Source organism: Schistosoma haematobium, chromosome 4 (assembly GCF_000699445.3).
Source record: "Schistosoma haematobium chromosome 4, whole genome shotgun sequence".
Classification (NCBI taxonomy): Eukaryota; Metazoa; Platyhelminthes; class Trematoda; order Strigeidida; family Schistosomatidae; genus Schistosoma; species Schistosoma haematobium.
The window spans coordinates 2124643-2150962 of record NC_067199.1 but is presented as its reverse complement, the minus strand read 5'-3'; the positions used below and the strand labels follow the sequence as shown (position 1 = coordinate 2150962).

At 35.1% G+C, this 26320-nt stretch overlaps 1 protein-coding gene across 1 annotated transcript in view; it reads right to left on the bottom strand.

Annotated features, from left to right (window-relative positions):
* Window positions 1-26320, bottom strand: part of MS3_00007193 (uncharacterized protein) — a 66603-nt gene that overhangs the window by 3844 nt on the left and 36439 nt on the right. The window contains exons 2-8 of the mRNA XM_051215448.1: window positions 25732-26158; window positions 15289-15473; window positions 12319-13477; window positions 10998-11250; window positions 8664-8792; window positions 3142-3271; window positions 103-274 (exon numbers count right to left, since the gene is read on the bottom strand). Of these exons, the coding sequence (XP_051065952.1) occupies window positions 103-274; window positions 3142-3271; window positions 8664-8792; window positions 10998-11250; window positions 12319-13477; window positions 15289-15473; window positions 25732-25843 (2140 nt within the window). The 5' untranslated portion in view covers window positions 25844-26158. The remainder of the gene's footprint in view (window positions 1-102; window positions 275-3141; window positions 3272-8663; window positions 8793-10997; window positions 11251-12318; window positions 13478-15288; window positions 15474-25731; window positions 26159-26320) is intronic.

The following is a 26320-nucleotide window of genomic DNA, read 5'->3' as shown; positions in this document are numbered from 1 at the left end:
CGTTTATTTCATAAAAGCTTGATCGATTTAAAAATGCTCATTTTACATTAATGCCATGGTTACTATTCTATATTTCGAAAAAAGAAAGAAAGTAAATCTCACCTGTTTTATCATCTTCCTTATTGATAGTAATTTGAGTAGTATCATTATTGATTTGTGAAATTATTGATTTTAATATATCATATTTATTTAAGAAAACCAAAATATCTTTCTTTGTTAAATCTGGTGAATTCACAATATCTTCAAATAGTTTAAATGTTTGATGATTAACAAACTAAAATTAAATCAGTAGTATAATGGATTAATAGAATAAATAAAGAAACAATAGTTTAATAATAATTGAAGCTAGACCACTATGAAGCCGTGACCGATGGAGCTAATCCGTGTCAGGTAGAAGCAGGTATCTACCTCAGTACAATGGAGGATGGTCGCGCAATTTCGTGGATTGGTTGAGGTTAGACATTAACACCATTGGATACCGGCTCAGTGGTCCAGTAGGTTAAGCGTTCACGCGTGAGACTGAAGACCCTAGGTTCGAATCTCGCGTGGTGCGGGACCGTGGATGCTCACTGCTGAGAAGTCCCACAATAGGACAAAACGGCCGACCAGTGCTTCCAGGTTTTTAATGGTAATCTAACACCAATCGGTTCATGATCTCAATCAATAACTTAACAACCTCTACAGCCCCTACGCTGACACTATGGAAAATTTAAACTGATAGGTGTCGTGGTCAAGTCCTATTGTAGTGGGCAGAACACGATTGGGGACAACTGAATGTATTTAGCAGGAAAATTAAAGACTATCACAATAATATCTAAATACCATAAAGTCAATCGTCAATTTGCAAAATATCAATGCATCATATCAAACTGGACTGTTTCCGTTGCAAACACTAATCCATTGTCTCCCATTCCATTGTACATGCGTTTTCTTACAAATTCCATTGTGCTCTCTCTCTTCCTTTCTTGATTTTCACCTCATCTTCTGCTGCCAAATATTACGTTTTAACTCGCGAAATATACTACTTATATCAATATAAGTAGCACACACCACACTATGTACGGGATCATGGATGGGTATTGCTGAGGTGTTCCATACTAGAATGAAGTAACAGTCTAGTGCTTCCAGGTTTTTTCATGATGGTCTAGTTTCAGTCGAACCATAAATTCAATTATAAGTTAAATCATTCTGTATATCAAATTAAAGTTTAATACATAATTAAGTATTTATGATCTATGGTATTCTATTTGTTTATCAATATAAATTACAACATATTACGTCGAGAAATAGAAGCAGATATGAAAAGGATCAATAGGAACTGGAAGGAGCTGGAAAGGATTGCCCAGGACAGGGTTGGATGGAGAATGTTGGTGAGCGGCCTATACTCCTTCACGAGGATTAACTGGTGTAAGTAAGTAAGTAAGTAATATAAATTGCATCATTTAAATGTTAGAAAATATTACGCCATAATGTACAGTAGAAAAGCTTTTAAAAATCAATAAAATTAAACAGGGTATATGAGAAATCTTTTGATTAGATATTTGATTCGGTTACCTAAGCTATTTTAGTAATCCCTAGGCAAAATCTGCATGGCAACTTGAACACGAAAGAAAAGGCATGAAACATGGAAAGAACGCTTAACTCTGAAGTTAGTTTATGTACAGAAAATCAAGGGTATTTATATCATTTTAGATGGTCTTTGGTTGTTAGAAAGTTCTGGAACTTTTCTGAGCATAGTAACTGGATAGGTAATCATCCAATCAGAAATGTGATACATGATTCTTCATTTTCTACATGTTTCCCAGAGTTTTCATTGCAATGCTAAGCAAGAGACATCATAATTGATACAGTAAACATCTATATTGAACTCTATGTCTTATTTTCTTTCTATAAACCGAATTTATCGAAAACTGCCTTATACATACAATATTTCGTATAATCTGATTTTTTATAATAAATCAACATTCATTCATTGAATTTCTGAGCTAGACCACCATGGAAAACATGGAAGCATTGGACGGTCGTTTTGTCCTAGTATGGAACTCCTCAGCAGTGTGGATCTACGATCCCGTATGTGGGACTCGAACCGAGGACTTTAGGTTTCGCGCACGAACGCTTAACTTCTAGACCACTGACACGGTATTCAAACAGATAGTCCTTTAAATAAGATTCTTATTAGTCATACTATCAAATACAGATTATTCATACTTTTTCAATCATAGTAACATATAAGTTTTACAATATTTACTCATAAAGTAGGCTCCCTTTCGATAACTAATGAATAAACTACAAATTTCTTGTTCTCTTCTGTCTGTATTTAAAACTTCTTATCGTTCACTAAATAGTACTCAGTTCCAAGTTGTCTAACTATTCCTTAGTATTCTGGATCAAGTTGAGATTTTACAGTGAATTCAAGTGAATTGATATTATATCGTACTTTTTACGGGCCGACGGAACTGAAATGAGGTTTAAATTTACTTGATGTTGTTTACTTGAATGAGAAGATTCAGATACATCCAACTGACGAGTTCTAAATAGGACGAAACACCCATACTAGATTCAAGTGCTAGCCACTATAAATCTTCGGTATTACTTACTAGTTTGTGGTAATCAAATACAGAATTATTGTATAGATCATAACATGTGTAGTGAGCTACTTTTATCAAGAGAACGAGATTGATTTAATGGAAACAATCATTATTATAAACAATTGTACCAGTGATTATTTTACTGTGCTCGTTTGTTTAACTGTACTAAAGACAGTCATATTACTGCTCCATTATCTTTCAATTGTGACCTTGCACGGGTTCGGTTAAGCTCGGTAACCACGATTGTACTCCTTTGGCACGATCTCGGTATTCGTTCGATACCACGAGATCGCCAACAAATACATATCGACTACAGCCATCAACTGTCTTCTGATATTTGGCTTACGGGGGATTTTACCGGTTAACTGGCACGTAGTCTTCTTGTAGTGGTGTTCATAGTCAATCGCGACTCGACTCCACGCCACACATGTAAATTATCTATATCAGACTAATGATTTCAAGACAGAAATCATGATTTCAATCTGATGATGAGTGTCCAATAGTTTACAGTCTTCAACAAGTAATGACACTTTAGACAACAATATTAACTTACTTTATTCCCTTGAACATATGTGAATCGATAAACATCTTCAAGTGATATAAAAAACAAAATCATATTGACCGATTCAAAATAATGAAATTGTTTATTCAAATGTTCACTGTGTTCACCTAGATTAATTGTTCTAGACGAAAAGATGAAACATTTTTAAACAATCAGACATAGAGATGATAAGGTTAGATAGAAACTAGACAAGTAAATAATACATAAAAGGTATATATATTACATAAGTTACTTTTAAAAAAAAGCAATTCCTCCTTCTTTTTTTGTTTACGGGTGAACTCCAGGATTCTCTAAGGAGCTCAAAAACAGTCGAAGATATTCCACCCAATCATATTTCGGAACAATATTCCAGAATCTTTACATGAAGCTTCCCTATTGGACAAATGCTAACAACCCCCTGTATGTGGATTAGAGGACTATAAATACCTGACAGTTTTGTACTATAATTGACACTGTTTTGGAATAACATTCCTTTCACTTGTTATTTATCTTCTTATTTCTGACTTGGGAGGGTTCTAGAGTTCAACTGCTCAAGTTACACACATGGTGTATTAAGAATCTGAGCTCTAGATATAATACTTTTCATTACCAAACTGCATTTTACAGTGCGAAAATGATGTTTTATGAATGAGTTTCTGCATTTTAATGAAATGTTTACTAGTTGTCGAATATCAGTTGCTCATCTAGCGAAAAATGAACGATGATGACTGAGTGATTTCTTTTTCTTTTATTGGATGCCAGTTCAGTGAGACTGAAGGCCCTGGGTTTGAATCCCGCAGGCGGTATCGTGGATGTTCACTAATAAGAAGTCACATACTGGAACGAAATGACTGTCCATTGCTTCCAGGTTTCTGATGGTTGTCTACCTTTAACAGAGTCATGAATCCAACAATTAAATTACTACATTCTCCATAAAACCCCTTTCTGATAACAAAAATATTATTTTCACATGGCAGATAAATTCGAATAGAAACTCAAAGGGGTTAGTTAGTGCTGTTAGAAGTATGAGGGCAGTTATCAGTTCCCGGTCGCCCACACCGTGGAAACGTTCTTCTGGGGGTACCTGAAAAGGAAATTCGATTAAAGGTAGTCTTAGTGACCTGAGAGCGAGAACGCGATGCCCAAGGGACAACTGCCTGAGGTAGGTCACAAACGAGCTTTTTGTGAGTAATTTTTGTGTTAGCTCCGTACTTGTTGAGTCCTTATCGCCGGAGACGGATATTCGTGGAATAAAGCGAGGTGTGAAGCTTTGGGGTTGACCTTGTATAACCCCACCATTCCTTTGTGGAAATGTAGCATCGCTATTCTGGTGGTTGTCTGAACGAAGCACCTTACTTCTGTCACACCTCTGTACAGTCAGCAATACGACTTCACTTTCGAACCTAGGGTTTGCTGCTTTTAGTCTTACCGCTCCTCAACCGACCTGTCAGGCATGATAGGATCTTGAGGTATGATTATTCCAGCCAGTATAGCTCGATTGCTTTATCAAGACAGGCAACTCAGACCACCAGGTCAAGGTAACAGCAACGATCAAACAATGAAGTTAGTTATCAAAATGAAATATCCAAAACCGATCAATAATGTTACATATCAGCTACATTATATTCATAACTTATTGATGTTGGAAGATATCATTCACTTGATGTTAATCTTGTAGTTATTCAATGATTTCATCGCCTTCATCTGAATTTTATATTCAGTAATGATTTTACAAGTTGTTAATTCATTTTGACCCCTATCATTTAAACACCTTAACTATGTATAACAAAGAAAAATGAAGATCTTTAATACAGCTCATCTTAATAGTTAATAACATTATTAACTGATTTTCAAAACCTTTTTTGGTGAAACAATAATTTAGAGATGACCTTTGTTCGATCCTGAAATGACCTTAAGAGTGTCCATCTAATAACCAGGACCAGATGAGCGCTATAAGCCAGTATTATGATTTACAGCTGATGGTTAAGGTAAGGAAGTAGATTTAGGGTTTACATCATGAACTAACATCAACTATAATGTCAAAACTATATTTAGCTAAGTGAGTGAATGGATTTCGCGCCAAAATCCTAGACCTTTTATCTTATATCTGATTGGGTTCGTCTATAAATTATAGTCTCGTCCCGTTTTTAATCATCCCAATCCCAGCTACACATCTCATCTCAATTTATTCATTGATTATAAAAGCTTAATATATGTGATTCAGACAATTTAGTTGATAAAGTTTCACAGCTTGATGAATCTATTTTAAAATTATTTATATCTTCAATCTTCAATAGACAAATTTCATAAGCATGATGTAATACTGGTCACGTCAGCTACAACGTAGGATCAGGCACATATATGCATCGGTCCAAGTTGTCAAACCTCATTAACATAAGATGGACACTGGATTCATAAAAGTAGTTAATTCAATGGTGGTAACATATAAAAGAAAGATTGAATATAAGGACATAGTACAGGAAGAAAGAATTAGTTCGTAGAAAGCAAGATATGAAGCAATTTTAATCTCTTAGTTTAAGGGAAGACAGAGAGTGTATACACCGACGCCATTGTGATCGATTCTGAACCATGTCACCAAGAGTCTCCAACCATTGGTTACGATAGTCACGCGGACCCCAAACAAGTAGTCTGCATCTACCAATATGGCTTGACCAGAAGTTAGTGACTTCAAGCACTGATGCCACTTCTTGGTTTGGCCGCCCCTAACTTTCTTCCAACCATCCCAAACATCGGTTAGCATTGCACGTCGTGGTAATCGGTGTTCGGGCATACGTAACACGTGACCCAACCATCTCAGTCGATAAAGATTCACAAACTCATCTACTGATTTACCATCATTCCCTAATACCCTGCGTCTAACCTCACTATTACTTACCCGGTGATCCCAGCAGACGCCAGCAATATTTCTAAGGCATCTGTGGTCAAATACTAGTAGCTTACGAATATCTTCTACTCTTAAAGGCCATGTTTCGCTGCCGTAAATTAAAACAGAACGGACTGCCGCGCAGTATACTCGTCCTTTTATTGATAGACGGATATCTCGCCTTCGCCATAGGTAACGTAAGTTGGCGAAAGCCAAACGAGATTTTCGAATCCGTGCTGAGATTTCGTCAGACACCAACCCATTAGGGCTGATCAGACTTCCAAGATAAGTGAAGTTGTCAACGCGTTCGACCACTTCACTCCCTATCCTTAGTTCAGGTGTTGGCGCAGGCCAGTCCTGAAGCAGGAGCTTGCATTTAGAGGGAGAGAAGCGCATTCCAAACATTCTGGCATTGTTGCTTAGTGTGCTACCAAAAGACTCTGCATTTTATCAGCGTCTTCACCAAACAGGGCTATGTCATCTGCGTATTCTAAGTTGATAAGTAGACCTCCTGGAAGGAGATCAATACCCGAGAATTCAGTCGACGAGAATGTTATTTCTATCAGTAGATCTATGATGAAGTTAAACTGAAATGGAGAAAGTGGACAGCCTTGACGGACACCACTTGAGGTTGCAAAAGCAGATGACAGTTCTCCATAAGCTCTGACACAACTAGTAGTGTCCGAGTAAAGAGCCTTCACAAGGTTTATGTACTTGTGAGGTACGCCTTTCAATGATAGACACTGCCACAGAATCTCGCGGTCTACCGAATCAAATGCTACTTTTAAGTCAAGAAAGACCACTATTGTTGGACGCCGATAGGTATGCCTGTGTTCTAGAACCTGACGAATGGTGAATATGTGGTCGATGCATCCACGACCAGGTCTGAGGCTAGCTTGATTCTCTCGTGTTTGCAGTTCACGAGTCTTTGTTAGGCGTCTGATAATTATCAAGGCTAGTATTTTAGATACTAACTTAGTTAAACTAATCCCTCTGTAGTTGTCACAGGATGATTTTAATCCTGGCTGGTTGAAATACTGAATTCTATCTTAAAGCTTACTGTTATAATTCTGTCTTATTACAATCCGGCTATTCCTATTGCTTAGTAGTATATTCTTGGACACAATCAAATTGTATTTATATTAATGGTTTTCAATACCATGATTGATGATGAAGACAGAAAAATCTTTCATGCATTTATGATTATCAGATTGATTTATATGGGAATTCATCATTGGCATTTGCCAGGTATTCATAACATTTCATTACAAAATGTTTGAAATCTACCTTACTAACAAGAATATATATACATTGTTTATATTCCTTTTAAATTTGAACTTCATTATTATTGGTTCATTTATTTGGTTTCAAACTGGTTATCAGAACTCAGTAGCTAAGTGAATAACATGATGGAGTTTGAAGCTGACGGTACTGAATTCGAGTCCCAGAGTGAACATCAACTATGGGATGGAGGTGCATCCAGCTGACGAGTGTTAAATAGGACGAAGTGCGTGTCTTGGACTCCACTGCTAGTTTCTACCACATCTTTGCTTAAAATTTCATGAATATCACTTTCAAATATTCTCTTGTTGTATTTTTATAATGTCTATAGCAATTAGCACTGATAAACATTTATGCCAGATCATATCCATGTGCAAGATTGACTGATCTTCAATACATAGTACCCATTAAATATTTCACTTTTTCTTTATTACCAATAATAAGTGAAGATATCGTTCAACTGTTATGAAATATCTATTTCATCGGATTCCACTTACTAATTGAACATGTGACTTTATACTACTTATTTGAGTAGTCATGAGTTCAATCTGTGAGTAGTCATTTGTTTTGAAAATAAAATACAATATCTTATATAGCATATGTGTTAGGATTAATTCTCATAAAGTTTTTTTTCAAGCTAACGACATTTCATCATGAAAAAGAATAGTAATGTAATCTGGGCAACATCATTGATGAACACGGAAGATCTGATGCAGATGTGAAAATGCGGATCGACAAAGCGAGAGCAGCATATTTACAATTGAACAACGTCTGGAAATCAAAACAACTGTTAACCAACACCAGGGTCAGGATTTTCAATACAAATGTTAAGACAGTTCTACTGTACAGGGTGGAAACTTGGAGAACTACGAGATCCATCATCCAGAAGATACAAGTGTTTATTAACAATTGTCTACGCAAAATACTTCGAATCCGTTAGCCATACACTATGAGCAACAATCTACTGTGGAAGAGAACAAACCAGATTCCATTGAAGGAATAAATCAAGAAGATGAAGCGCTGGAACTGGATAGGACACACACTGAGGAAAGCAACAAAGTGCATCACAAGGTGAGCCATCACATGCAATGCCCAAGGTCAAAGGAGAAGAGGAAGTTCAAAGAACACATTAGGCCGATAAATAGAGATAAACATGAGAAGAACAAACAAGAATAGGATAGAACTGGAAAGAAAGTCCTAGGACAGAGTGAGTTGAAGAATGCTGGTCGACAGCCTATGCTTTATTGAGAGTAAAAGGCGTAAGTAATCAAGTAATATAGTCTTTAAACTTGACATACACATGACAAATCAATAAAATAATAAACATTAATCAATAAATAGTAGGTAAATTTATAATCATTTTATTTACCTTAATGTTATTGATCCAATAGTGATAAGGGATTCTCTGACAGCTTTTGATGATTGTTTCATAATCAATAAATCTTGTAATGTAGGTATATAATCATCTTGAATAATTCTATCCACACATTTAATAAAGCTATAGATTATATTGATGAATATGAAAGGTAAATGAAACATAGAAGATGAATATAAGTAATAAACTAGGTGTTAAAAAAAGGTTTCTAATGGTTGAATGGCTTACACAGGAATTGGGTAGGAGGAAACATGTAATTTACTCTCGCAAACGCTTAACCTCTACATCACTGAGCCGGCATCCAACGTTGTTAATGTCTAACTTCAACCAATCCACGAAATTGAGTGACATATCCACCATTATCATCAGTGAGTTACTATCTCACAACAGACCCGATTAAATTCCATTGGTTATGGCTTTTTACTAGAACCCCAGGAAATACCTTTTGAAGCCAGTTACTAGTGAGCACATGATGATTATTATCAGAAAGGGGTTGTATGGAGATTGTAGTAATTTAATAGTTGAACGTTTGCACCATTTCATGAATTGGTTGGAGTTAACCATTAACACCATTGTATGTCAGCTCAGCGGTCAAGACGTTGAGTGTTTGAGCGAGAGATTCAAAGTCGTAGATTGGAATCCCGTAAGTAGGATCATGGATGTGCATTTTTGAAGGGTCCCATAGTAAGATGAAACGGTCATAGAGTGTTTCCAAATTTTCCATAGTGATCTAGCTATCATTAACTCATGAATTCAACTATTAAATTACTACAACCTCCATAAGACCCCTTTCTAAATTAATGTATTACATTGTTTATACAGCATATTCATTGCGTTACCTCATTTATCCATTATAAACTTCAACTGTTTATTTGACTTAAAAACATTTTTTTCTACTGAAATATAAAAACTTCTATTTTTGTTTTCATTGACAAATTGTACTACTTACTATAACAATAAAACTATTGAATATTGAAATCATCTAATGAATTCATCATTATCATTCAATGTAAATCTTCACTCATTTTTGTGTTGAACAAGAAAAAAATCAATAAAAATAACCCATATTTTGTGGTAACTAGCACAAACTATCTTTCATTATAGATAATCACTATGTTAAATGATCAATAGATAACCCATGGACAATTGTTTCAAGTAGAACAAGTATTGATATATAGATGTAACGTTAAAAATTCAATACTAGCTGTCTGAAGCAATGACAACTTTATCTAGTGTGAAAACGAACCAAACACTCTGTAACCCAAAACTAATAAGCCAACTATTCTGATACGTCTCAACTCTGTACACTAAAAAAAGAAGTCTATATTCGAAATAAGGAAATATATTCCGTAAGCGGTTAAAATCACTAGCAATAACAACAGGCACAAATCAAAATATCTTTATAGTTTGTAACTAATGCACAAACTATCTTTCCTTTTAAATGATCACAATGTTAAATAATCAATAACCAACCCATGGACAATTGTTTCAAGCAGGAAAAGTATTAATATATACATATATATAACCTTGACAATTCAATACTAGCTGTCACTACTATGTCTTAACAACAACAACAACAATAGAACAATATTCAAAACTGGAACGAAAGAAGTTAATTAAAACTGAAATCGTTTGCATTCCCCGCCATTCATGAGAAAATTGTATTTAAACAATAATAATAATAATATGATGATGATGATGAATGAATGAATGAATATGCCCAATTGTATAGATTACTTTCATCAATGACGTATTCTTTATTGAATGTTTCATTATTAGATATTCTCTTGACAGTAATAAATATTATGTTCTGTCATTGAATTATAACAATAATATAACATTTACATCATAGCCATTATGATTTATTCTAACACATGATATATTTGTAATGAAAATATCTAATCTGAAAGTCACAAGATGAATACATAAATACATTTCACTGGTTAAGATCATAAGTCAGTTGAAGCTAGACCACTGGATGGCCGTTTCGTCCTACTGCGGGACTCCTGAGAAGTGCACATCCAACACCCCGCTCCGCGAGGTTCGAACCCAGTCGCGCGCCAGGCGCTTGGCCAACTAGACCACTGAGCCGGTCTTCAACTAATCCACGAAATTGAGCGACACATCCAACATTGTCCTTAATGAGTTACTCTCTCACAACAGACTCGGTTGAACTCCACTAGTCACTGCTTCTCACTAGAACTCCATGATATACCTCTTGAAGTCAGTCACTAGTGAGCATATGTTGATTAGTATCAACGAAAAATAAACACACACACAAAGAAAACAAAAGAGAAACCGAAAAAAAATGGCAGTTTCATAACTTACTATGAACCAGCATAAGTTTTTTGTGATAGAATTGGATAATATTGTAGAAATGCATTACGAAATTCACATTGATCTGTAATAATTTTCATTATAATTTGTAATGAATTCAATGAAATTTTATGCTCTGAATAATTCATATTCGTTAATTGATCAATTGAAAATTCTAATAAATTAAAATTACTATTTAATTCTATGTAATTTCTATTTAGATAAGGTAGATTACTACTATCTAATCTACTATTATGATCTAGATCTAAAAAAAGAAAGAGGAAAAGAAAATGAATAGATTAGTAGATGAAATATATGATTCGAATAGGGGATTGAGAAAACCTAGAAGAACTGGATGATTGTGTACGTCTTAGTATGAGACTCTTCAGAAGTGCACATCTACGATCCTGCACTCAGGACTTTCAGTCTCGTGCATGAGCCGACTGACATCCAACAGTGTTAATGTCTAACATCAAATAATCAAAGAAATTGTGCGAACACCTTCTATTGTACTGAGGTAGATATCTGTCTCTACCCGATACGGATTAGCTTCATTGGTTACGGCTTCTAAATAGAACTCCGAGAATTTCCTCACGAAGCTATTCACTGGTGAGCATATGGTACGGCCATCCACTACTTCCAGGTTTTCAATAATGGTCTAACAGTGATTGAATCATGATATCAATCAAAATGAAATTTCTTCTCACTTCTTCTGATCCACTTGCACACAACACACACACACACAATGTGTTATCTTTACACACTTTTCGTTACACATGTTACATGTATCTCTTATACACTACAGTAAATACTTATTTCAATTATTGTTAACATGATTGAATAACCTATTTGGTACATAGTTAATCGATAATTTTGATGTTTTTCCTTGAAAAGGTTTGTACCAGATTGTCGAGCGAAATGTTAGATTCAATCGTAGAGATTTTGCAAACATATTCTTCCTCCTTAATGTTTTATATGATTAAACATTAACACCGCTGAATACCGGCCAGTTCAGTGATCTAATGGTTAAGCGTTAGCGCGTGAGACTGATAGATCCTTAATTCGAATCTCGCGTGGCGAGATCGTCGATGCGCACTAATGAGGAGTCCCACAATAGGATGAAATACCCTTCCAGTGCTTCCAGGTTTTCCATGGTGATCTAACTTCAGTTGACTCATGGTCTCAACTTTGAAATTATTATAATATCCACAAAACCCCTTCTGATAGTTTCATTTCATCTAAGAATAACTCAACCAAATGACATATTCTATTAGAGACGACTAGGGTTTATGAAAAATTACAGTAAAATTATTGAGTAACTAATAGTACTCACTTTTATTTCTACGTTTTGTATTGATTGATAATTTTCTAATGGATTTATAAACGAGACCATCTTCTGTTTTAAGATCAGCTAAGTGATCCCAATCTTCGTTCAAATTATTTCTCTTTTCTTCTTCGTCTTCTTCTTCATCATCATCATCTTCATTATAGTTCATAAATTCATCAATATCTACAATATCAGAAGTACTTTTAACTAAAGTTCTTGCTAAAGAACAATTTGACGAATTGACCAATCCACTTTCAATATCATCTCTCTCATTATCATTATCATCATCATCATCATCACCTTCTTCTGAAGTATCACAACTATCACTAGTTACAATATAATCTAAGAATTCATCTTCAACTGATATTGGAGGTAGTGTTGTTGGAGCTGGTGGCGGTGTTGATTGATACATTAAAAATGATGACCAATTATCAATACCACTTTGTAATAAGACATGAATTAAATAATGTAATAATGTTTTATTTTCAATAATATTTTGCCAATTATCGATTGATTTAATACCAATAATCGATTCAAATTTTTTTAATACCGATGGTGGAATTGAATTATTTTCATGAACATAATATAGAAATTTTTCAACAATAGAATCGGTTATACTATCAGTATTGGCAATATTATTATTGTCAGTAGTAGTAGTAGTAGTACTACTACTACTCATAGTAGTATTGGTAGTATTAGTGGGCATAGTAGAAGTAGTAGTCGTCGCCGTCGTCGTCGTCGTCTTCGTAGTCGTAGTAGTGTTGAATGAAGACTGTATACAAGAGTTATATGTGTCCATAGTGAAATCATGAATTTTATTTAAAGGATTATTTGTATTACTTAAATATTGTTGACTAGTTGATTGAATAGATTCATTAAATGAAGGAGATAATGATGTTGATATTGTAAAACTTGGTAAACTAGAACTAATTGTTATACAATTATGATGATGATTAAAATATTTTGCATGAGGATCATCATAACAAGGATAAGTGAAATGTTTCGCGTCATGATTGACTTTAGATTTAAATGATGATTCTTGACGTTTAAGTATATGATAATCAATATGATTAGAACTAGTTGTATATTTTTCATCGAATATGATAAAATCTTTTGTGATCCATCCATTTTCTGATCGACTATTCACTAAATATTCTTGAAGTTTCTAAATTCAGTATTAAAAGAAATTGAAGAATAGAAGATTATACTTACATTCGAAGTTAACATCAACTGCGACTATTAGAGAAGTAAGTCAGAAATAAGATGGATATCAGTATAGGGTTGTGAAGATTTTTAAGTTATTGATTGAGATCATGAACTGATTGATGTTAGACTATCATTGAAAAATTGGAATCACTGGATGACCTTTTCGTTTTATTGTCGGACTTCTCAGTAGTGCACATCCATGATGCCGCTCATTATGATTCAAACCCAGGGCCTTTAGTCTCGCGAGCGAACACTTAACCTCTAGACCACTGAGCCGGCCGACATCCAACGGTGTTGATATCTAACTTCAAATAATCCAAGAAATTGTGCGAACACCTTCTATTGTACTGAGGTAGATATCTGTCTCTACCCGACACGGATTAGTTCCATTTGTTACGGTTTCTCACTAGAACTTCGAGAATTCCCTCACGAAGCTAGTCACTAGTGAGAACGTAGTAATGATCAATATTAATAACTCACTAAAATCATTTGTATAACGCTACCTGGTCTTTAAAAGTTACCGTACTGAATTCAATAAGTAGTGCAAAATCTTCTTCAAATATAATTTTTAAAAAGATATAAATTTTACTCTTGTAGACTAACAACGTAGATAATCTATATCGCACAATTGGAGGTCTACTAGAATTAGACGAGAACGGCATGACGAACCAGCTAACTTCGAAGTCAAAACTTGCGGTCAGCATCTGACGTGGATTACCCCTTCGACGTATCAATGGCTATTTTGAAGATCGTATAACACAAAAGACATTATTATGAAAATGTATTGGTAAGAATGAGTACAGCGAAAATAGCGAGACCGCCACCGTATTGGCCAGTCTATAGGATACGATTAACTAATGCGCGTTGTCAGTCCTTGACCTCGACAGGGACCGATGATCTGTTCGATATTCAGTGACCCAACAGCCGAATGATTTGTCTAGGACTCTGACATTTCACTGGCCTTACACAGTAAGAACAAATACCAGGGTGGTAGGTTCACTTAACACTTTATCGACTGTTTTCGATCATTTATTGTTCTATCTCGTAGAAACTAAGCGTCAACGATTTGCTATATTAGTCTGAATTTTATCTTTACTTCCCCCCCATGCATAAAGGGAGAAGCAACATTCTCAAATACAACACGGAGAACACCAACTTAGTCACACATGATGGAGAACCTTTGAAAGATATGAAATCTTTCACATATCTAGGCAGCATCGTCGATGAATGAAGGGGATCTAATGCAGATGTAAAGGCAAGGATTATCAAAGTAAGAGCAGTATTCCTATAGTTCAAGAATATATGGAGCTCGAAACGGCTATCGACCAATATGAAAGTGATAATCTTCTACGCAAAAGTGAAGATAGTTCTACTGTATGGAGCTGAAATTTTGAGAACTACCATAACCATAATCGAAACAACCATCAACTCAAGATACTCCTAATTGTACATTCTTACCTATAGAACAATTAAGTAAGAATATCTGCTACAAACCTCTACATAACATGAATACTTACTTGCTTACTCCTCATAGAGGAGCATAGGCCACCTACTAGCATTCTTAATCCAACTCTGTCCTGGGGAATCTTTTCCAGTTGTTTAACATGGATACTAGATGATAATAATCTTTGAATTCCACTTGAAAAAAGCAAATAGAAACTTTTTATCCTACACTTGATTGACTAGTCAATATAGTAATGACTGCCTTCCCTTCTTTCCCCACGAAAAACAATAAGGAATATATATATAAACAAATATTGATTCACTTACATGAGCTAAAATATCTGAAAAACTAATATTAGCATCTTTCATATATTCTAACACCATAGCAATAGCATCAGTTGTATTGGCTAGTATTGTTGGTTTCATTTCATTACGATATGATACAGGGAAACCATCACCGAAATGTAGACGCATTTGCTTACAAAATGTATTTTTGCCAGAATTCGGTAAACCTAGAGATTGTTTTATTTTATATCAAAAATAATAAGTTTAGTTTTATTTATAATAATCAGAGAATAAACATGTTTCATTCAAAATATAATGAAAGAAGTTAGACATTAATATTGTTGGATACCGAATCAGTGATCTAAAGTTTAAGTGTCCGAACGTGAGACACAAGGCCCTATATTTGAGTCCTGCATGCACACTGCTGAAGAGTCTCATACTGGGACGAAACGGCCGTCCAATGTTTCCACGTTTTTAATGATGGTCTAATACCGATCCATTTTCTACTGCCCACATTCAAATGCATGATTGTACATATTTGAGACACGCACCAACTTAGACATTCGACACACCATAGTTCTAAACGTGTTATAATCATTGATTCACTTCTTTGTCTGTTATTTAATGAAGTCAATATGTGGCTAGAGATTTAAAAGGAGAGAGTAAAAATAATACTATGATATCTCAAAAGTCAGTCTGATCAATCAGTAATTATAATAATATCAATCTAATTCATCGAACTATTCAGAAGAGATGATAAACAGCAGTCATTTATAGTAAAAAGTGATAACATGACAAGTAAAAAAGAATCACATATTTTGAATTTATATACAATGAATGATAGTCATAGTCATCAGTCAGTGAGGATCAACATAAATCCTGTCGAAAATAAACGGTAGGCCAAGTTATCATACTACAGATGGATAACAACATGAATGCACAGAATCGAAAACGGTGGTGGTAAAGATTAAAAACTAAGAAATTCGATCCAAATAGAAGGGATAAATTTAGGGAAAAAGTGATGTGAAATAATATCTAAATTCATTATCTAGAAGAAGATAAAGAATGAGACTATTTGGGCTAATATGGTCGATTATGAGCCATATTTCTAAAAGTCTCTAATCACTAATGGCGGTTATCGAGCAGACACCAATCTGGTAATAGGGATCAGCCAACAGTGACACAGTTCATTAGTCAATGATTTACATGACTAATCCCATTTTTTTAATTAGAGTATTCTTAGACCACTTTCACCTCACTCCTGTTCCAGACAAAATTGTGCATCCAGGTAGGCAGTGGTTGAGCACACGTAACATACATCCTATTGATTTCATTCGACGATGACTCACAACCTTACCAATTGATTCGCCATCTTTTCCTACGCCTAATATGACCATTACTCTCTTAGTGGTCATAATATGCCTCATTAGAGCTTTGAAGGCATATATGATCACGTGATAGTAACTGAAAAATGCCCTCACCGTTTCACACCTCTAGAGTAATACACATCCTGAAGCAACATTTGGCATTTACGATAATAGAAACACATCCCAAACATTGTTTTATTATTATTATTTAAAGCTAACAGTATATTCTGTATAATTTTTATTGAAGTGGCTATTCGATAATCACCTTATAACAAAAAATAAATTACGTTACTCAGTATTACAAATGACCATTAAGATAACTGTATAGGCGAGACATTTTGGACGAACCAATCTTACTTACGCCTGTTACTCGGTGTCGAGGACCGTAGGCCGAGCATCAACACTCTCCATTCAACTCTGTTCTGGACAATCCTCTCCAAATCTTTCCAGTTGTTATTCGTTCTTTTCATATTTGCTCCTGTTTTCCGATGTATTATGTTATTTGGTCTTCTGTTTTCTGCTTCCTCTCAAGATTTCAAGTTAGCACTTGTCTCGAGATGCATTTTGATGATTTCTGTAATGTATGTACTATCCATTTACATCGTCTTTTCTTAATTTCTTCTTCAGTTGGAAGCTGGTTTGTTCTCGCTCACAGAAGGCCGTTGCCGGTGGTATCCGGCCAATAGATGTTGATTATCTTGAGTAGACAACTATTTATAAATACTTGTACCGTTTTCATGATGGCTGTAGTTGTTCTCCAAGTTTTAGCTCCGTACAGTAGAACAAACTGAATTGTTCTTATTGAAGATGCTCACTTTGATATTGGTAGATAGTTGTTTTGAGTTTCATATGTTCTTCAAACAAACCAATCAGGTATAAGATCACACGTTTCGGTTTTTGGCACAAAATTCAAAGATCTTTTTGGCTAAATAGAGTTTTGGCATTATAGCTTATGTCAGTTCGTGATGAAAAACCTTAAATCTACTTTCTAACCTTAACCATTAACTGCAAATCGTAATTTGAATTCCTTACATTGCTTTATAACCATCATTTCGTCCTAGTAACTAGGTGAACACTATCAATGTCAGATTAGCGTCGCTCAAATGTCATCCATAAATTATAGTCTCACCACCATGTATTTATTTGGAGGATGTAAAAACCTTTACATATCTGGACAGCATCATCGATGAACATGGAAGATCTGATGGAGATATGAAGGCACGGATCAACAAAGCAAGAGCAGCATATTTACAACTGACGAAATCTGGAACTAAAAACAATTGTCAACCAATACCAATGTCAGAATTTTCAACACGAATTTCAAGACAGTTCTACTGTATGGGGCAGAAACTTAGAGAACTACGAAAGTCATCATCCACAAGATACAAGTGTTTATTAACAGTCGTCTACGCAAAATACTTCGAATCCGTTGGCCGGACACTATTAGCAACAACCTACTGTGGGAGAGAACAAACTAGATCCCAGCGGAGGAAGAAATCAGGAAGAAGCGCTGGAAGTGGATAGGACACACATTGAGGAAAGAAGCCAACTGCATCACAAGACAAGCCCTCACATAGAATCCTCAAGGCCAAAGGACAAGAGGAAGACCAAAGAACACATTACTCCGAGGAATGGAAATAGACATAAGTAAAATGAACGAGAATTGAATGAAACTAGAAAAGAAGGCTCAGGACAGAGTGGGTTGGAGAATGCTGATCGTTGGCCTATGTTCCATTGGGAGTAACAGGCGGAAATAAGTAATGTAAATAACTATTTGTTCAATAATGTATTATTACTGTAATAATCATTCTATGATGAAAACTATTTAGAAATCAATCAACTATTATTTACATCATTTTTGTAAAACAAACAAAAAAAGTTATTTAATCAAAAGTGAATACTGTGACAGAATGAATAAATATGTATCCGAAATTAAGAACAGTTGCTTTTAGAATAATAATAATAAGTAATGTTATATACTACTAATAAATACTGAATACTTCATGTCCAATTATTAGAGCAAAATAAAATAGGGACCGCATTTTATGGAGTTAACAACAACAACAAGAATGAATGAATGAATGAAAGAAAAAAGAGGGAGAGGGAGAGAGAGGGGGAGGGAGAGGGAGAAACTGGTGTAAACAAATCAGAAATAACTTTCCTAAAACATAATATTTTTTTTTCTTTCATAATTTAGAAACAAGCATACACACGCACACTCACTCACACACACACACACTCACATGCACAGCGCAGACATACCGTCACATTCTAATTGTCCGCACTTTTTTTTCTAGAAAAAATAAAAACAAAAAAATCGAAATTTGTGTTTTCATTTTTTAACAACAACAACAACAAAAGATCACACAAATATACACAGTTACAAATGGGTAATATGAGATATAAAAACAGATAGTTTTTGTCTAAGTCTGAGGGGGGGGGAGGATAATGTTAAACGTCATAGAAACTAATGATTTACACTTTTAAGAATTTCAACAATTGTTTTTTTGTTAATTAAATTGACCTTGGATTAATAAAATTTGTTTATATTAAATAATATTGAAATTAATTAATTCAGTATGATTATTTGAATTATTGAGATCATGAGTTGATTGAAGCTGGACCGCTATGGAAAGCTGGAAGCACTGGACGGCTAACTTATCCTATTGTGTGACTCCTTAGCAGTGCTCAGTCAGTAACAATGTAGAACTTCGTATGTATGTACATCAGTTCGAGTTGCCATACCACATTAACACACAGATACAATTGTCGATTCAAATCCCGTAGTGGTACAGGTAGTAAGAGTATAAGCAGTAATAGGAAAGATTAGGGTTTGAAGATGTTATTCAAGGAGTATAATACAGTGAAATAAATTTGGAAAGAGGAAAAATGTGATATGAAGAATTTAGAAGACCAGAATTTGGGAGAACACAAAGAGTGCATACACCTGCACCATTGCAAATGACTTTGAGCCATGTCATTCAAGGTCTCTAACCATCGGTTACAATCATCTCGCAGATCCCAGCCAGGTAGTCTACATCTACCAACATGGCTTAGTCCACTTGTCAGTGACTTCATGAATTTGTGCCACGTTCTGTTGTGGTCGTCCCTAACTTTCTTCCAACCTACTTTTACACCATAAAACATCGCTCGTAGGTGGCTGGACATACGTAACACATGTCGCAGCCATCTTAACTGATGAAGTTCCACTACTTCATCAATTGATTTGCAATCCTTACCTAGTACCTGTTTTCCATCAACTGCATTACTTACTTGGTGGCTCCAGGATATACGGGCAATGTTTCGAAGACACATATGATCAAACACTAGTAACCTACGAATATTCTCTACTCTTACCGGTCATTTTACACTGGCATAAAGTTGGACGGTACGAACGTCCTTTGGTTGATAGACGGATAGCACGCCAGCGTCATAAATGACGCAAGTTGGCAAATGCTAGTCGAGCCTTTTGTATCTGTGCTGAGATTTCGTCACAGCAGTTCGCATCCACAATCCCACCTCGCAAGATCAGAACGCAGGACCTACCAGTATGATACTTGGTGTTTGTATGAACTAATGATTCCTTTATACTTGATGACTGCCTGATTTCGAATTCTAAATACAATACGTTCATTTTTGCTCAGCTAATTCTTTGTGCCTTGAATTGTGTTATTTTCGGAATCTCTAATGTTAATTATTTGACGATGGTTTCAAAAGCATCTATCATACTCAAGCTGATCTATTTTAATTACGAGTTCAAAATGTCAGATAAAATTTTGAGTCCATCCCTTTCAAGTTGGTTTCAGTGTGGGATAAAAACTACGGAATCTCTTTGGAATTATAGTACTTATTGGTAGCCATCTCACTAGATGCATCGAGTTACTGTTCGAAACTTTATAAGAATTAATTTCCTACAGATGCCATTATAAACTAATTAGGGAAAGATGATGGAAATGAATGAGACATATATTACGCAAATCGTCAAACTGCATCACGAGACAAGCCCTAACTTGGAATCCTGAAGAGAAGTGGAAAAAAGGAAGGCCAAAGAACACAGTACGTCGGGAAACAGGAGCAGATATGAAAAGGATGAATAACAACTGGAAGGAGCTAGAAAGGATTGCTTGGGACAGGGTTGGATGGAGAATGCTGGTGAGCGGCCTATGCTCCTCCACGAGGAGTAACAGGCGTAAGTAAGTAAGTAAGTAAGTAAGTAAGTAAGTAAGTAAGTAAGTAAGTAAGTAAGTAAGTAAGTAAGTAAGTAAGTAAGAAAAGCGACATAAGCAACATACTGAATATTAACTAGAGGATAGGAAAAATCACTCAACAAAACTTAATATCATTAATCACAAACATAAAAGATTGTGAATGGTGTATAAACAAAGCATAATCACACAAGATCGAAGAGAATCATGCTATAGTAAGCATTAAATGCTGTCATTGCTCGGTTCGTTTATCGACCACTCCTCAAATCAAGATTTCGTACCAATTCTATAGACTAGGTACCATTGGTTGTAATTAAAACACTCATTAATCTGAACACTAATGACATTTACAATAAGCAACCTGCATCCAGAAAGATATGGTAATAAATCGTGAAATACATGTTAGAAACGATTCAAATGTGAACCGAGTGATACTAAAGCAATGTCAAAAAGTATTCACCATAGATTATGAGAGCCCTTATCTCTAACCTAAAAATTTCATTTTATCATCAGACATTTTATCGACGAGCCGAGGTCAATGTCATCCATTGGTTAGATCGTAATCATGACACCATCAGTATTACTGACACAGCATAACTTCTGGCTAAAAAAATTCAATTCATTGCCTATAAATCACAATCACAATAACTTCAGTAGAATAGAGACATAAATTTTGAGTTTACACTAGTGTTCAACCGGTATATCATAAATCAAATCTTACAAAGTCATTTGAATTGATCTAAATTTGTTCTACGTCACTTGCATGAGAGAAATGAACTCGCTTTTGACATCCTCATAGCGTACTGTTATAACTTTCTGTGGTGTTTGTATGAACTAATGATTCCTTTGTACTTGATGACTGCCTGGTTTTGAATTCTAAACACAATATGTTCGTTTGTGTTTAACCAGTTCTGTCTGAATTAAATTGAGTTATTTCGGGAATTCCTAGTTTTTAGAATAATTTAGCTACTTCTAATTATCACATTGGCATTGCTTTGGAGCATGTGATGGAACAATTGGATATACATTCTAATTTTCATGCTTTTGAGGATTATTTGGAAAGGTCCGAGATCTGGACTATGACCAAGAAAGATGTTGAGAATGTAAATATTGTGACTCATTTCCTTAAATTCATCGGAGAAGCACACAGCTTACTAAAATCTTTGGCATATCCAGATAAACCGATTTCACTTCCCTAAACAACTCTCAGAAAACTGCTACTAAACCATGTAAAGTTTAGTAATTTTGAATGCCGCAAATGAGGAGACTTCTATAAAATGATTCGTCAGGACATCAGGAATTCTACTAATTTACTACGTCGTCCCAGATTAATGTTATTCAGATAGCAGTTCATTGAATAGTTGCGAAGTAGGTGAAAAAGATGAGCACAAGCTTCGTAAGTGCTTGTTCTATGGCAAGTTTCACCCATGTAATTCATGTGCATTTCGTGATGCTAAATGCTTCAACTGTTGAACGACTGGACAAATACAGACACTTTGTTATACTACGATTCATTTCGCTACGAATCATGCTAAACTTTTTAATTCCGATCCTACTAAGTTGAATATGTTCTGATGATCATTTATCTTTACCCACAACTTCGAAAAACAGTATAAAGTCATATAGCAGTTCATAAGTTAAATAAAACTCAGAATCATTGTGAGATAAAAGCTTCCAGTCGATCAACTTCCTATCGGATTTCTCATGTTATTGTACCAGATATCATTTGTCCTAATGATTCACATATTTCTGATGAAATTTCTCATAAATCTGAAGAAAGTATGTTGAATGAATCAGATCATGATCGAAAATCTAATGTAGTTTTGATAGATGCTGATATTCCTAATGATCCTTTACTTTACAATGATATTCTTAATAAATTTGAAGAAAATATCCTAGAAGAATCAAATCCTGATGTCATATCAAATAATACTTATCCCCATAATGCATTTGCTTCTTGTGGGACAGTTGTTCAATGTGAAGTATAAGTACTAAATGAGCTTGATTTTGATTACAATTCAGATGACTTCATATTAAATGTTGTTTATCCTTATCATGAAGTCACTTCTAATGAATACTCTAATCGATGTGAGAAATATGTTTAAAATGAAGCCACATTATTCAGAACTTGGGGATATGAAGATCCAACATTATTTCATGAGGGAGGATAGTGTTGAAAAGTCTATTGTTCAAATTATAGATGTCAGTGATTTCAGTACACACAACCGACATGATGATTGTATACAATTTTGAAGACCCAGTTGAGTCTGTTTCTATTTCAGTTGTCAATTCTAGTACTAATGAGTATATTCTAGATCATACAGAGTCTACATCTAATACAAAGTTGGACAGACACATAATGAACCTAAGGAGAATAGATAAAATTGATTACAGAAATTCGGATTCTGACTTAAGCTGTGACAGATGTGGTGTTTGTATAAACCAATGATTCCTTTATACTTGATGAATGCCTGGTTTCGAATTATAAATACAGTACGTTCGTTTGTACTCATCAAGTTCCTTGTGACTAAAATTGAATTATTTTGGGAACTCAAATACTTCTAATCACCACAATATGCCATATATCCACTTAATTTAAACTGGCGGTGAGCTAATGCCAAAAAATGCAGGTCGATTTCGTTTATATGTAAGTAGACAGTTACATCGGTCTATGCTCCATTGGGAGTAACAGGCGTAAGTAAGTAAGTAAGTAAGACAGTTACATAAATAATTCTAGATAAGGGTAATGGAGAGTAATAGGATTTACGATGCATAAATCGTCCTAATCGGGACTCGATAGCTGTTAACAATTGAATGTATATCATAACCACCATATATATAAGCTCTCATACTTTGCACATCATAGTGAGATCGTCATAAAGATGAGGAAATCGATTCCTTTAGAAAGCTTCAAGTCAAATAAACTGAACATCCTGAAGTAAACTGATAACCACTAATCAAAAAGTAATCAATCTTAAAGACGGGTAATTTCGACGCATTCGTTGTATAGAGTTTTCATGTTAAAGCAGACTAACCATTATGATAGGAAATTTATAGAGACTTTTTTTAATACGAAGATAGATATCATCATGAATTAACTCTAGATAAAGAGCCACTAAATGCTAAATTAAAGTAAACATACTTTTTATCCTATTTCATACCTCAACTTCGTGGTGAATAGATTGCATCATCTTTAAATCCCCAGCAATGTGGGACATTTTCTTACACTATTGAATTATACACTACCGATAGTATCAATTGATTGTATTTTCATAAATATGAATTATTTGTTCTATGGTTTTCCCCAACCAATTAACAATAATTAGTAGGTCTTTTTTATGAATACAACAAAATGATACACACAATTCAAATCTAGCATCATTGATCAATAAAAATACAGTATAATACATATATAGATCGTGTATAGACCAAATCGCAACTCTACGGATCATTGAGGAACAATCAATTGAATGGAATTCATCACTCTACATCAACTTCATTGACTACGAAAAGGCATTTGATAGCGTGGACAGAGCAACACCATGAAAACTTCTTCGACACTACGGCGTGCCTCAGAAGATAGTCAATATCATACAGAGTTCATATGATGGATTACACTGCAAAATCGTGCATGGAGGACAATTGACAAAGTCGTTCAAAGTGAAGACCGGTGTTAGGCAAGGTTGCTTACTCTCACCCTTTCTCTTTCTCCTGGTGATCGACTGGATCATGAAGACGTCAACATCTGAAGGGAAACACGGGATACAATAGACATCTAAGATGCAGTTGGATGATCTAGACTTCGCAGACGATCTGGCCCTTCTATCCCAAACGCAACAACAAATGCAGGAGAAGACGAACAGTGTGGCTGCAGCCTCAGCAGCAGTAGGTCTCAATATACACAAATGGAAAAGCAAGATTCTCCGATACAACACAGAATGCACCAATCCAGTCACAATTGACGGAGAAGATTTGGAAGACGTAAAAACCTTTACATATTTGGGCAGCATCATTGATGAACAGGGTGGATCTGGTGCAGATGTGAAGGCGCGGATCGGCAAAGCAAAAGCAGCATATTTACAACTGAGGAACATCTGGAACTCAAAGCAACTGTCAGCCAACACCAAGGTCAGGATTTTCAAAACAAATGTCAAGAGAGTTCTACTGTATGGGGCAGAAACCTGGAGAACCACGAAAGCCATCATCCAGAAAATACAGATGTTTATTAACAATTGTCTACGCAAAATACTTCGAATCCGTTAACCAGACACTATCAGCAACAACCTTCTACGGAAGAGAACAAAGGAGATTCCATTGAAGGAAGAAATCAGGAGGAAGAGCTGGAATTGGATAGGACACACACTGAGGAAAGAAGCCAACTGCGTCACAAGACAAGCCCTCACATAGAATCCTCAAGGCGAAAGGAAAAGAGGAGGACTAAAGAACACATTACGCCGAGAAATGGAAATAGACATGAGAAAAATGAACAAGAATTGGATGGAACTAGAAAAGAAGACCCAGGACAGAGTGGGTTGTAGAATGCTGGTCGGCGGCCTATGCTCGATTGGGAGTAACAGGTGTAAGTAAGTAAGTAATAAAACATATACTACTATTACTACTATTACTACTACTACCACTACTGCTACCACTACTACTACTACCGCCACTACTACTACTACCGCTACTACTACTACCACTACTACTACTACTACTACTGCTACTACTACTTCTACTATTAATACCACAACCACCACCACCACCACTACTACTACTACTACCGCTACTACTACTACTTCTTCTATTAATACCACAACCACCACCTCTACTACTACTACTACTACTACTACTACTACCACTACTGCTGCTACTACTACTACTATTACTACTATTAAGTAGTACCAACAATAACTTACCAATTAAAAGTAATTGAATTTCTTTTTTACGATGTTCATATTCTTGTAATAAAAATTTGTCAATTTTATGACTATGATATCTGGAACGTTTACGAGTTAATTCTCTATTCATTTAAGAATTATCAAATGGATTATGGTTAACATTCATGATTTGTATAGTACTAATTACTACTGATTACTTTATTATTTTTTAATGATATCAGTTTGTTCCAGAATAAGTATAGTTGTATGTGTGTGTGTATGTGTATTTGCTTGAACGTGGAGTTTTACTTTATACCTTGTCAACAAAGTTTACCTTTCAAAGTTTTAATGACATAATTTCAAGGTTAATCAATCATTCATTGATCCTATGTAACATTTATTCATAAGGATATGATCAAGCGGAATTGGAAAAGTAACCTGATGAATTAATCTTTCATTATTGAATCTGAAAAAAAGAGAAAGAATAAAGTAGAAGAAATTCAATGATGTATATCAGTTAAACTGACAGTGTTATACATATGAATTTGTTGTTTCAATGTTTGAATGTGAATTTATATCTACCGAGTAATATAAGATGGTAAATACCCCAAATGCCCTGCTACGGCCG